At 47.9% G+C, this 13835-nt stretch overlaps 1 protein-coding gene across 4 annotated transcripts; it reads right to left on the reverse strand.

Annotated features, from left to right (window-relative positions):
* Window positions 1-812: 812 nt before the first annotated feature.
* Snx15 (sorting nexin 15) lies at window positions 813-13829 on the reverse strand. 4 transcript variants are annotated; one of them, XM_006531831.4, is made up of 9 exons: window positions 13812-13827; window positions 9463-9674; window positions 5567-5602; window positions 5244-5364; window positions 3454-3569; window positions 3197-3344; window positions 2793-2936; window positions 1900-2157; window positions 813-1368 (listed from the first exon to the last, which is right to left on the reverse strand). In XM_006531831.4, the coding sequence occupies exons 2-9, from the start codon at window positions 9559-9561 to the stop codon at window positions 1277-1279; spliced, it is 1014 nt and encodes a 337-aa protein (XP_006531894.1). In that variant the 5' UTR covers window positions 9562-9674; window positions 13812-13827; the 3' UTR covers window positions 813-1276. The 4 variants fall into 4 exon arrangements, with proteins under 4 accessions (XP_006531894.1, XP_011246952.1, NP_081188.1 ...); XM_011248650.3 differs by lacking the exon at window positions 5567-5602 and having other exon boundaries at window positions 13812-13828; NM_026912.2 differs by lacking the exon at window positions 13812-13827.
* Between the last annotated feature and the right edge of the window lie 6 nt (window positions 13830-13835).

Consider the following 13835-nt stretch of genomic DNA (forward strand, 5'->3'; position numbering starts at 1 on the left):
GATGCATCGGTTTGTAGTCCCGCGACGCAGGCCACACCTCCCCAGGGCTGGGATTTGTTGGTTTAGCTTTTTGTTCTTAGGGCTCTCGAAGTAGCAAGTCCTGCTTTACGTACGTGTCTATTATTTCTTTAACACACTCAGCTAGTGCTGCGTGCCTGTCATTCTTCATTGTTTCCCTATGCGTTTTGTTTTAACTGTGTACCTTTGCATGGTCTGGAAGTCACTATATAGACCAGGCTGACTCAGTAGAGATCCGCCTGTCTCTTTGCCTTCCAATTCCCGGATTAAAGGCGCGGCCACTCATTCATAGTTATTATTAGCATTCTGTCTAAGCTTCACTTCACAGTTAGCTGACAACAACCAGGTAGGCTCCACCCAACAGCTACCTGGCAACAGTCAGGTAGGCCTGACCCATTATAAAAGGGGCTGCTTGCCCCCTCCTCTCTCTTGCCTTCTTGCTCCTGCTCTAGTCCCTTGCCCCTCCCCCTCCCTGTGCTCATGGCCAGCTTCTAATTCTCTACTCCTCTACTTCTCTCTCCCCCCCTCCTCTCTCTGCCTTTCTCTGCCTCTAGTACCCTCTTAACTCCCCTTCCCATGTCCTGAATAAATTCTACTATTACCATCGCTTGGCTGGTCCCTCAGGGGGATAGGATGCCTTGGCAAGGGCCAGCTGAAGCACCTCAATGGAACATATTCCTCCTCTCTTTATCTTCTTATAAACATAATGGGTATGATGTGCCAGACACCGCTTATTCAACTCTGTTGGTACAATGTAAACTCAACCACAGACAATAATAAGCAAATGGACCTGGTTGTGTTCAGGCATGTGTTTTACTCACACGTATTTAAATTTTATGAGATTTTCACTAGTCAAAGAATCTTTTTTCTTCCAACCATAAAAAAAAAGAAAGAAAGAGAAGAAGAGAAAAGGAAAGGAAAGGAAAGAAAGAGAAAGGAAGGAAGGCTCTCAAGGGCCTTACAAAAAAGGCAGTGGGCCAGGTCTGGCTACAGACTCTGGTCTAGATGGGTGAACTGACAGGTTAGGGGCCCAGATGCCACTCACATAGAACAGATAGGCAGGATCAGAAGTTCAAGTCTAATTCCAAGGAGGCAGGCAGGTCAGAGCTGAGAAGTCTTTGCTTTTCTTATACTTGATCCAGTTAATACAGATATGGCCCCTGGTAGTCATACGAGCAGGAAGCACGGCCAGGTCCCAAAGAGAGCAGTGGGGGTGGCTGGCAGTGCTGGAGCTGACATCCCAGGAAGGGTCCACCCCTTAGGGCAAGTGTGTGTGAAGCATCTCTGCCCGCTTCAGGTACTCGGCTGCCTTCTTCTTCACACCTTCCCGGCGGGCAGGGGATGGGTCACCTGGAGGAAGCAGATGGCCCACCTACATTCAGAACCCAGGTCATAATGTGTCCTTTCCCTCCCTGGGTCCTCCTGTCTTTGCCTCATTTTATGAGGCTATTAAAAAAAATAAGGGAAAATTCTGCCCAGTGTCTCCAGTTGACCTGTGAGAAACAGATGTTCACGGTCCCTCTTTCTTTCTTTAGAATGTATTGTATGTGTGTGAGTGAGCACGGGAGGGTCAGCGGGCAACCTTGGGTGTAGGTCTTCCCCTATCACCGTGTCTGTCGTCTGTCGGAGATAAGATCTCTCTGTTCTCTGCAGCCTATGCCAGGTTCAGCTGCCCTCGAGTTTTTGGGGATTCTCCTGTCCCTGCTTCCCATCTTGTCATGGGTACGTTTGCTGGAACCGTCTCTGCTGGTGCACACTGTTATGTGTGGCTCTGGGCATTTAGTTCAGGTCTTCTGCTTGCACGGCACTCACTTTACCGACTGCACCACCTCCCCTGGTCCTTTGCTTTCTACTTTCCCTCCTCCCTACTGCCCTACCCACCTGAGACACCCTGCAGAAGAATGTGCACCCCATCTTGGTAGCCTTGGAGAGCAGCAGCGTAGGCGCCAGCCTTTTCATTCCGCAGGGCTTGAGTGATGAGCTCTGTGGCCTGGCCAAGGTAAGCTGGGGCAGGCTCTCCATCCTCAGCTTCTTCCTCCTCCTGTCCTCCTGGCTCCCAGGGTTCCTGGTCCAGCCTTTTGGACTCTACCTCAATGGCTGCCAGCTCACCTGTGTGGGTAGGGCTGGGGCCTGTACTTTCTGTAATAAAACAGGGAGGAGTGAGGGCAGACTGGCCCTCTCTTTCTCAGGGCCTGTTGCCCACCCCAGGACACCAAACTGTCCCACTGAATTCACTTGAGTAGAAGGAAGCAGCTGGGATCTGTTTCCTTGGTTTGGCTCAGGAGGTTTTGTAACGGCTTAGTGGATTATTACTGCTGCATGGGAGAGTGCATGCGTGAGTGCATGCGTGAGTGCAGGTATGAGTGCAGGCGTGAGTGCAGGTGTGAGCATGCCATGGCTGGAGGACAGGTTCTGGGTTGGTTTGTTTGTTTTAATCATTTACAGTGGAATCTGGGATGGAACCAGGTTGCCAGGTTCATAAGGTAGGGCTTTCACCTTCTGAGCCATCTTGCTGGCCCATGACCTTGAACTTCTGGTCTTTCTGCTTCTGCCTCTCAAGTGCTAGGATGCAGGGTGCGTGCCACCAAGGCCAGACACAGCAAGTCTGTGAGCAATAGGACCCTATGGTGATATGCTACCCAGAGTTTGCCCGGAGAGGAGGACTCCCTCCATCCTCCAGCTCCATCCTCCTGGGCTCCTCCCAGAGCTGCTCACAGCCACAGAGGGTCTCCCTTCACACCCCTTAGTTCCGCTACCCCACACCTGCTCCTTACCCTCTTTGGAGTAAGGGTCGAAAAGGGCAAGTTCAGCCTCAGAGAGGGGACCTCGAGCCAGGGAGCTGGAAGCTTCCTCCGTACTGTCACAGCTGAAGAGAAGGTCCAAGGCCTCCTGGGCAGGGCTGGACGGGAGGGGATCCACTGAGGAGAGACCAGAGGGACAGATGTCTGTACCTACTGTTGCTCCGATTTCAAAACAGTCTTGATTAGCCCTTGCAGCAGCCATGGGTATTGACAGGGCCACCAATAGGTTGCCAGATCCTATCTGATAGGTGAGCAAACTGAGCTCAGAAGGGAAGATGACCTGTTCAGAGGTCCTCCCCAGGAGGACGGTGGGACTGCCCACCCCTATGTTTTCCCCTGTGGGAGGAGGACTCACTCCTTCCCTGACCCTGAGATACCTGGCACCTCCAACTCCTCCTGGCCCCTCCTTTCCGCAGGCAGCGGCTGAAGTAGCCGGGCCTCATCCGGAGGTGGTGTGGGGATGAGAGGGGGTGGCAGGATTCGCAGGTCCCTGGACACCTCAGAGGGCCGTGTCACCTCCCCGCCCTGCAGGAGACAAAGTTCAGCAGGGGAGGGGTCAGGAATGTGGCTGGCAGGGCGGGAAGCAGTACAAGGGAGCTGACTGGGGGCGGGGGTGGCGAGCAGACAGACTCACCCGGAAAAACTCCTTGAGTTGGGGGCTGTTGTTGAGTGCAGGGATGGGCACCGTGAAGCGCAGCAGGTCCTCCGCGCCCTTGCGCCGCTCCTCGATCACAGAGGCTTCAAACCGCCCTGCAGACCCCAGGGCAGGAGAGCAGCAGTGTGTGTATTGGTGTGGGGTGGGGGGGCTTCAGGCTCGCTCTCTCTGTTCCCTCTCTGTCTGTTTCTCTCTCTCTCCAATCTCTCTCTCTCTCTTGGTTTTTTTGAGACAGGGTTTCTCTATGTAGCCCCGGCTGTCTTGGAACTCAATTTGTAGACCAGGCTGGCCTCGAACTCAGAAATCTGCCTGCCTCTGCCTCCCAAGTGCTGGGATTAAAGGCATGCTTCACCACGCCCGGCTAATGTCTCATTTTGTAATTAGCTGGCTTTTGAACTTGCTATGAAGATCTCAAACTCACGGAGATGCACCTGCCTCTGCCTTCTATGTGCTGGGGTTAAAGGTGTGGGCTATCATGTCTGACAGGAAAGGCCATTTGAGGCTTGGATACGATCAGGAGGGCAGTGAAGCTCAGAGAAGGAGGTGACTTGCCCAAGGTCACAGAGCAAGCTGTCCCACTGCTGGGCAAGGTGGGGCTCACCTGTTAGCTTATACTTGGGAATCTAAGGTAGGAGGATCGTTAGAAGTTCAAGGCTAGCCTGGGCTACATTTGAGATTTTTTTTTTGTCTCAAGAAAATGGAAAAAACAAAAACTGAAGCAAACCAACAACAAATGGCAAAGCTACATGTAGTATAGGCTAGCTCTACCTTAGTTGTTGTTGTACTGGGGGCACAGCCAGCACTCTAGCCTACTCTCCATGATGGTCTCATTGGCTTGGGGTGGCCTGCCAACAACACACTCTGAGAACTCCTGTAGTTAATGGGTGAGTGGACTCTTGGGTTCTCTGCTATAAAAGCTAACTTGGGGGCTGGAGAGATGGCTCAGCGGTTAAGAGTGCTGACTGCTCTTTCAGAGGTCCTGAGTTCAATTCTTAGCAACCATATGGTGGCTCACAGCCATCTGTAATGGGATCTGGCGCCCTCTTTTGGTGTGTCTGAAGACAGTGACAGTGCACTCACATACATACATTAAATAAATAAATAAATAAATAAATCTTTTTTTTGTTTGTTTTGTTTTGTTTCAAGACAGGGTTTCTCTGTGTAGCCCTGACTGTCCTGGAACTCACTCTGTAGACCAGGCTGACCTCAAACTCAGAAATCCGCCTGCCTCTGCCCCCTCCCCCATTAAATTAAATTAAATTAAATTAAATTAAATTAAATTAAAGGCGTGCGCCACCACGCCCGGCAAATAAATAAATCTTTAAAAAAAAAAAAGCTAGCTTGGTGTTCTGTCCCTCATGTCCTCCTTGACTCTCTCCCTGCTACCTTAGGCCTCTGCCAGCAACAGAGCCATCAGCAGATGTGGCCTCTGAACTTTGGAACAGAGCCATATGTCAAAATAAGCATCGTTCCTATGGTAACTAATGCATCCTCTGTGCTATCGAAACAGAGAACAGACTAAGGCTCAGACAAAGGCCTTTCACCTTGACGAGCCTCATCTTGCTGGGACTGTTCATAGCCCGACACACAATAAAGGGGAGGTTGCTCAGAGTCTCACTTTCCCCATATTTCAATGAGGCCATCTGAGAAGGCCCATCTAGTTTTCCAAAGATGGCTGTTCAGGGTACAACATCACACTCACAGTTCCCACCAGACCAGTTCCCTGCTGCCCGCACACTGGGGCAGAGAGGTTCAGAGTCAATACTCACCAAACACCTGGGCACGGGGGAAGGCCGGAAACTCCTCTAGGCGACGGAAGAGGTTTCGGTGAGTATAGGCCAAGTCCCCGTGGAGCTTACGGAAGTCGCTGTACCGCTTCCAGACTACTACCTGTGAGGCAGTTGAGAACTGACCTGGACCAGCACGGTGGAAAGTGGCCTTCCCACACTAAGTGTATCCTAGAGTCCGAGAAGGACTGCACACACCCTCTCCAGCACAGGTCAGGGAAGAAGGCTGTCCTTGGTTACCAGCTCTTCCCTTACTGATGCTGATGTGTACAGGAACAGCCCTTCTTCCTGGGAGCCACACTCACCTCTTTGATATCCTCTGGGTCCTTCTTTGAGATGAACTGAGAAAGGAAAGGTGGGAGCCAGGTGAGACCAGAGCCTGACAGGCAACACTGCGCCACCCCTCACAGTGTCTTTCAGAATAATGGGCATGCTGGGATAAATGGGCCTGGATTTAAGGCTTGGAGCAAGTTTTCTTTTGGATTTCTGCATGCAGGGTTTCATGTAGCCTAAGATGGCCTCAAATTGACTGTGTAGCAGAGGCTGGCCTTGCACTCCAAATCCTTCGACCTCTGCCTCCCAAGTGCTGGGATTACAGCATGCACTACTAAATTAAGCTATTTTATTATTTGTTTTTGATACTAAGGATTGAACTCAGGACTTCTTGAGTTACATCCTCAGCTCCTTGAGAAAATTTTCCTTTGTATAACTGTATCTTTATCTTATAAACGTGAGTATACTGAATGTCTAGATAGCCCTATACTCAACTTTTATTTATTTATTTATTTATTTTGGTTTTTTTGAAACAGGGTTTCTCTGTATAGCCCTGGCTGTCCTGGAATTCACTTTGTAGACAAACTTTTATTATTAATTATTATTATTATTTTAAACCTTTTAACTTGTTGTTGTTGTTTTCGAGACAGGGTTTCTCTGTGTATCCCTGGCTGTCCTGAAACTCACTCTGTAGACCAGGCTGGCCTCGAACTCAGAAATCCACCTGCCTCTGCCTCTCAAGTGCTGGGATTAAAGGCGTGCACCACCACTGCCCGGCTACCTTTTAACTTTTTTACTTGTATTTTTTTTAAAATTAGCAGTGCTATCTGCATGTATACCTACATGCCAGCAGATGTTTTGTGAGCTGCACCACCATGTGTTAGTTGGGAACTGAATTCAGAGCCTCTGGAAGAGCAGCAGTGTTCTTAGCTGCTGAGTCATCTCTCCATCATCTCCCAACTTTATTATTTTTTTTTAATTGGCGGGTTTTTTTTCCTTTTTTTTTTTTTTTTTTTAAGCAGTGACAAGGCTCCCCTCTGTAGCCCTGGCAGGCCTAGAACTGCCTAGAACCTGCTTTGACGGTTAGGTTGGCTTCAAAGTCACAGAGATGTGGCTGCTTCTGCTTCTTAAGTGGGGTAAAGACACTCACCCCTAGGCTTGGCACTCAACTTCTATCCCAGTTCCTCCCTAGGGCCACGTCCTGGTATTCAGAAAGGAAAACAAAACAAAACAAAACAAAACTATGCTTCTCAGGAAATGAGAGTCTAGGGGCTGGAGAGATGGTTCCTGGAGAGATGGCTTGGCAGTTAAGAGCACTGGCTGTGTCAAACACCGATGCACAGAAAATAAAGTAAAAATAAATAAATCATTTAAAAAAAATGAGAGTCTGTCCCAGGATCCAGTTCTTCTTAAGAGAGGAGCTACGGGCTGGTGAAAGGTCCGGAGTTCAAATCCCAGCAACCACATGGTGGCTCACAACCATCCGTAGCAAGATCTGATGCCCTCTTCTGGAGTGTCTGAAGACAGCTACAGTGTACTTACATATAATAAATAAATAAATCTTTAAAAAAAAAAAGAGAGGAGCTACAATGTCTCATACCCATGAAGACAGAGTTAGCAGTGGGGTTGGGCACTCTGGAAGAACAGAATTGGCCCGAGACAGAAGTAACACTTAGTTTTTGCTATTATGCTTATGGGAGTTTTACAGTAAGGTTGTACAGTTTAGAATCAACAGTTTTCAAAACATCCTTTCCATTTTTTTTTTCTAGATCTCAGCAAACCAGACATGATTAAGATGCCCATTTAAAATCTAAGGATGGGGACAGGAGGGGTGGCTCGGTAGTTAAGAGCATGACCTGATCTTCCAAGCACTACATTCAGTGCCCAGAACAGTACCCACATTATGTGGCTCATAATCGTTTGTAATTCTGGCTCCAGGGGATCAGATCTGATGCACCTTCCTCTGACCTCAACAGGCATCCACACGCAGTTGTGCTACACATTCACACAGACACGTACATCAGCCAGAAACAAGGAGAGATGATTCAGCAGGTAAAAGCACTCGCTGCTGTAGCCAAGGACCTGGGTTTGGTTCCCAGCACTGAGATGGCAGATAGAAATAATTTCTAAGTCCAATTCCAGGAGATTCAAGACCTCTTTTGACCTTTGATCTCACCAGGCTTGTATTTGGTACATAAACATACATACAGGCAAAATATTCATACATATAAAATTAAATAAATCTGGAGCTGGATCGATGGCTCAGGTTAAGAGCACTGGCTGCTTTCTAGAGGACAGAAGTTCTATTCCCAGCACCAACGTGAGGGCACACAAGCGCTTGTAATTCCAATCAATAGGGATCTACCACCCTCTTCTGGCCTCCTTTGGTATTGCATGGAGAGTGCACAGATGTTTTTGTTTTTTAAAAAAACAACTACGTTTTAAATCTTTAAGTAAATAAGCCAGGAGGGGTAGTACACATTTTTAATCCCTAGGGATGCTGCACTGGGGAGGCAGAGGCAAATGGATCTCTGTTTGAGCCTGGTCTACAACACAAGTCCCAGGACAACCAGGGCTACAGGGAAAAAACATGCCTCGAAATAAATAAAGAAAAAAATTAAGTAAATAAATCTATAAAATAAAAAAAGGATCATCTTGTAGGGTGCTGTGGCAAGAGAGAGACATGGAGAGAGAGAGAGAGAGAATGAGAGAGAGAGAGAATGAGAATGAGAGAGAGAGAGAGAGTTCTCTAAAATGTGGGAGGCCATGAGTTCAACCCTAGCACTGGAAAAAAAAAACAACTCTATGCATGTGTAAGGCATGTGACTAGATCTAAAAGGCTAACAGGAAGACATAAGGGTTCTGAATGCCTTGTCATCCTTTCTACCCTCCGGCATCTTCCTAGAGACAATTATTATATTTGTATTTTTTGGCATGAAAAAGTAAACCCCCGGAACACTCTTGACGTATCTAAGACTCTGACTTAGATTGCTTTGGGAGCGACTTGTATGTGTTTGCTTCCTTTTAACAGTCGACAAGCCACTAATCAAACAGTTGCCAAGTTGAAAAAAATTTAAGTACAAGAAAATATATAGTCAGTCTTTCCGCAGCAACCCGGTTTCTCCCATTGGAGACCTCCATAGTTACCTTGGGTAAAATTCTAAAAGCATTCTTTCATGCTGATGTTTCTACGAGCTCATTCTAAGTTTTATTGTTACAAACACCAATTTCAGCTTATTGACTTCCTTATCTGTTAAGACCAGTCTTTTTTTTTTTTTGCGTGAGTTTTTAAAACCACACAAATTATATATATATAATATATAAATAGTATAATAAAATTATATGTGTATATGTGTATATACACACACACATACATTTAAACTTTTAAAGAGCTTTTTTTATAGTTGGTCCTGGTGGTGCACGCCTTTAATCATAGCACTTGGGAGGCAGATGCAGGAGGGTCTCGGTGACTTCCGGGCCAGTCTAGTTTACATCGTGAGTTCGCAAAAGCCAGGGCTGTCTCAAAAAAAGAAAAGATAGATAAATAAAAAGGTGGTGGTGGGGCTTTTACGGATCAAGCAGGGAAAATTACCAAAAGTTACTCTAAGCGATTAGAGAAGGAATATTTAGGTTAATCCGGAGTTTTCTTGCTTTGAGAAATTCGTAGACCGCATCTAGACATCACCAACAACAGAGAGGGGGTACCGGGCCAAGCGCAGAGCCAAGCTCCACAGACTTTAAAAAATGACCCTTAGCCCCGCCCCAGGAGGTGAGGCGCCTTAAATCTTCTGTCTCAGGCGCCTCTTAAAGGGGAAATCTATTTGTGTAGGCCAAACCGCGACCTCCTTGAAGCTCTTTGCCTTTAAGGTACAGCACGGATCCGGAGCTGCTTAAAAGGGTAATGCTCCCCCGCTGGGTCCCACCTCACCTGAGCGGTTACTTTGTACTCTGTGTAACCCTTGGGGTGGGTCCTAGGGTCCGAGACTGTGTAGTGTCGCAGGAAGTCATCCTTCGCTTGGCGCGACATGACAGCGGAGCCGGTCGCCGGCTCCTCCTCCTGCACGTCGCCCCCGCTCCCCGCGTGTTGAGCCTACTGCCACTGCCAGGATCCGGCCTGCGCCCTTCTTCAGGCCCAGGGACCTAGTCGCAAGTGACACAACCGTTCTTGGCTTGGGGGCGTGGCTAAGGGAGTGTCTGACAAGTTCTAGGTCATTGGTAAAGCGGAGTTCTAGGTAGAGACTAAGGATTGGTTGTTTGGGAGAGGATTTACCAGCTGGCATCCTGGCATGTGATTGAACCCACTTCCCCCTAACGTAAACCCTCCTTACAGACCTCCGAAACGTTTCTTTATTTATCTTCTTTACACTCATCCAGCCTCTTATTTATGAATTATTTTAAGCTAAGATCTCTGCTGTGTTGACCAACTTCTGGGCTTAAAATATTCTCCTACCTAAGCCTCCTGAGTATCTGGAACTTCAGGTGCTTGGCATAGGGTCTAACCCATGCAACTTTTATTGTGTTCAAAATGTGCCTAGCAGAGCCAAGTTCCCTGCCTCCCTGTGCGGATTGGGGGGTGGGGGGAACGACACACACTGACATTTTCTGATGCTGAAAAAACTGGATAGTGACAGAGGCTCTGAAATCACAACACTTACACGTATTTGAATTCCCCTTAACTGCTTCAAATTTGGGGAGGTTGGACGTTGAGATGATCTCATGTAGCCCAGTTTGGCCTCAGACTCTCTATGTAGTTGAGGCTGGCCTTGGATTTCTGACCCTCCAATTTCCATCTCCCAAATGCTGAAATCCTTGGTAAGCATTACATTTCCCTCTTGTAACTGCATGCATCTAGTTTTTCATCTATGGAAAGTGGTACCTGACACAGTATCTTCTGTAACAGATCAGATCAAGAGGCATGCTGGCACAACACAGGGATAGCGAAAACCCAACACCAATTGATCAAGGCCAAATTGGTGTGGAAGATTATCACTAAACATAGATTGCAGCACATCCCACCACTACCAGAAATCCCATCTTCAAATAGGAAAGAGTGGATAAAAGAACCATTAAGGGTTGGAGAGATGGCTCAGCGGTTGTGAGCACTGACTGCTCTTCCAAAGGTTCTGAGTTCAAGTCCCAGCAACCACATGGTGGCTCACAGCCATTCATAATGAGGTATGACGCCCTCTTCTGGGGTGTCTGAAGACAGCTACAGTGTGCTGTAAATATAATACATGTAAATATGTAAATATAATAAATAAATAAATCATTAAAAAAAAGAACCATTAAAAAATCTGAGGTGAGATGGCTCAGCAGTTAAGAGCACTGACTGCTCTTCCAAAGGTCCTGAGTTCAAATCCCAGCACCCACATGGTGGCTCACAACCATCTGTAATGAGATCTGACTCCCTTTTCTGGGGTGTCTGAAGACAGCAACAGTGTACTTACATATAATAAATAAATAGATCTTTTTTTTTTTTTAATCTGAGATGTTGGCTGCGGTGGTACATCACACTTTTAGTCCCAGCACTAAGGAGGCAGAGGCAGGTGAATCTCTGTTTTGAGGGCGAAAACAAACAAACAAACAAACAAGAAAATAAACCATTTGTTATAGTTTGTATATGCTCAGCCCAGGGAGTGGTACTATTGGAAGGTTTGGCCCTGTTGGAGTAGGTGTGTGGGTGTGGGCTTTGAGACTCTCCTCATTCTAGCTGCCTTAGAAGTCAGTCTTCCACCAGCTGCCTTCAGATGAAGATGTAGATCTCTCAGCTTCTCCTGTACCATGTCTGCCTGGATACTGCCATGCTACTTCCTTGATAATACTGGGCTGAACCTCTGAACCTGTAAGCCTGATCAAATTAAATGATGTCCTTTATAAGGGTTGCCTTGGTCATGGTGTCTTCTAGGAAGTGTTTTCTGAGAGCATAAAGAAGCTGGGTTCCAGAGATAGCCAAGGCACTTGGTAATGTATAAGAGTCACCCAGGTGGTACTGATTTTGAAGACATGAAGAGGTCAATGAAGAGCAGCTGAGGCTTGGCACTGTGAGAGGCCATGGAAGGCCATTGGTGAAGGTGCAGCCTCAGTTGTATTTGGTGGCCCAGGACTGAAGGAGTCATGCAAAGGAGTTGAGGCTTGGCACCATGAAGACAGCCTGTGAGGGGCTATTGGTTGAGGCCTGATTGCAGCAGAAGACCCCAGCGTGTTGGAGATGCCAGTTCCATGGGATGATCACCAAGAATGGCAGTGGCAGTGGAGTGGATCAACCTGAGCTTAGAGTGCTACAGAGGGCAGAGCTGGAGAAGTGACGCCAGCCCTTTGGAGGAGCCCGGAAGATCATGTGTGGATCCCAGACACTGAAACAAGAAGCTATAACACTGAAGTTGTTTTGGAGACCCCAAGATGTTCGAGATGCCAGAGCCATGGGCTATCTGCTGAGAAAAGCTGCTAACGGAGTAAAACCAGCCTAGGAAAGGGAAGTTTGTTGTAGCCAACAAAGATAAAAAAGAAGTTGGAGATCTGAAGATCGCTTTGACATCAGACATGGAGATGCAGAGTGTGGAGTCTGCCCAGCTGATTACAGCTAGGCGATTGGGTGAATCTAAGAGGAGGCTTTGGACCTTTAACATCGCTGAGACTGCTATAGACTGGGGATTTGGAAGTTGGACTAAATGTACTTTTTTATTATGCTGTGGGTAGGTTTGGCCTCCATGGACTCCTGTGTTTGAACAAGCTTATGGGGACCAGGGAGTGGAATGTAGTGGTTTGTATATGCTTGACCCAGGGAGTGGCACTCTTAGAAGGTGTGGCCCTGTTGGAGTAGGTGTGCCACTGTGGGTGTGGGCTTTAACACCCTATTCTAGCTGCCTGGAAGTCAGTCTTCCACCAGCAGCCTTCAGGTGAAGGATATAGAACTCTCAGCTCCTCCTGCACCATGCCTGCCTGGATGCTGCCATGCTCCTGCCTTGATGATACTGAACTGAACCTCTGAACCTGTAAGCCTGCCCCAATTAAATGTTGTCCTAATAAGAGTTGCCTTGGAGCCGGGCATGGTGGCGCACGCCTTTAATCCCAGCATTGGGGAGGCAGAGGCAGGCGGATTTCTGAGTTCGAGGCCAGCCTGGTCTACAAAGTGAGTTCCAGGACAGCCAGGGCTATACAGAGAAACCCTGTCTCAAAAAACCAACCCCCCCCCCCAAAAAAAAAAGAGTTGCTTTGGTGTCTGTTCACAGGAGTAAAAACCTAAGACGCCCTTTAATTGGGACTTGTTTAGTCTCAGAGGTTAAGTCCATTATCACCATGGTGGTACAAAGGCAGACACAGTGCTGGAGAAGTAGCTGAGAGTTCTACATCTGGACCTCAGGCAGCAAGAAGAGAGAGAGAGACTGGACCTGGCATGGGCTTTTGAAACCTCAAAACCTACCCCCAGTGATACACTTGCTCCAACAAGGCCACACCTCCTACTCCTTTTTAAGTACTGGTACTCCCTAGTGACTAACCCTTCAAATATATGAGCCTAAGGAGGCCATTCTTGTTCAAATCACCGCAGGTCTGAGGAGTGGAGGCTGAGAAAGCCCAAGGACTCGGTTAAACATAAAGCTGATGTCCCCTGTGAAAATTAGACAGAGGCAAATCCCTCATGACCATCACAAGTGCTCAGGATACAGAGGCAGTGCCGCCTCGGTTCTCCACCCCACCCCCCCAAACACACACACACACACACACACACACACACACACACACACACACACACTGAGGCAGCATCTCACATGGCCCCAGCTTGCATCAAGCTCTCTGTGCAGCTGAGGGTGTCCTTGAAGTCCTTGTCTTCCTGTTCCACTCTCAAGTGCTGGGATTACAGGTGCACACCACTATGCCTAGCTTCCTGCTTCTTTCCTTCTCCTGGCCCTTGCTAAGCTCTTTTGTCTGCAGCAGTGTAGTTCCTGGCCCTGTACAGATGTACAGGAGCACCATATGCAAGCAGAAGCATCAGGGAGAGGTGGCAGCTGCTTTGTGCCCCGTGTTTCCTGCCATTGACCATGAGGTGAGGACTCCACCTCCGCACCTGCGCTCTACTCAGTCCTGTGGCCACTGTAACCTTGCTGCTTTCTGCTCTCTATGCCTAATTCACTTCTCCCTACACACACACACACACACACACACACACACACACACACACACAGAGTACCAGGAGCACTGGCACTGGGGTGACTCCATTGTATCAGTGCCTGAATGCATAAGCTCCCATTGTTTCAAATCACAGTCATAGTTGACACTTACCCACTGTTCATGATGCCCCTGACA

The sequence above is a fragment of the Mus musculus genome, chromosome 19 (assembly GCF_000001635.26).
Source record: "Mus musculus strain C57BL/6J chromosome 19, GRCm38.p6 C57BL/6J".
Lineage (NCBI taxonomy): Eukaryota > Metazoa > Chordata > Mammalia > Rodentia > Muridae > Mus > Mus musculus.

Coding starts and splice junctions, on each gene's coding strand:
- Snx15 (XM_006531831.4), bottom strand. CDS start 9,561: ATGTCGCGCCAAGCGAAGGATGACTTCCTGCGACACTACACAGTCTCG. Junction 2,937..3,196: donor GGAGGAGTTGGAGGTGCCAG/GTATCTCAGGGT, acceptor GTCTCTCCTCAG/TGGATCCCCTCCCGTCCAGC. Junction 2,158..2,792: donor CGACCCTTACTCCAAAGAGG/GTAAGGAGCAGG, acceptor GTTTTATTACAG/AAAGTACAGGCCCCAGCCCT.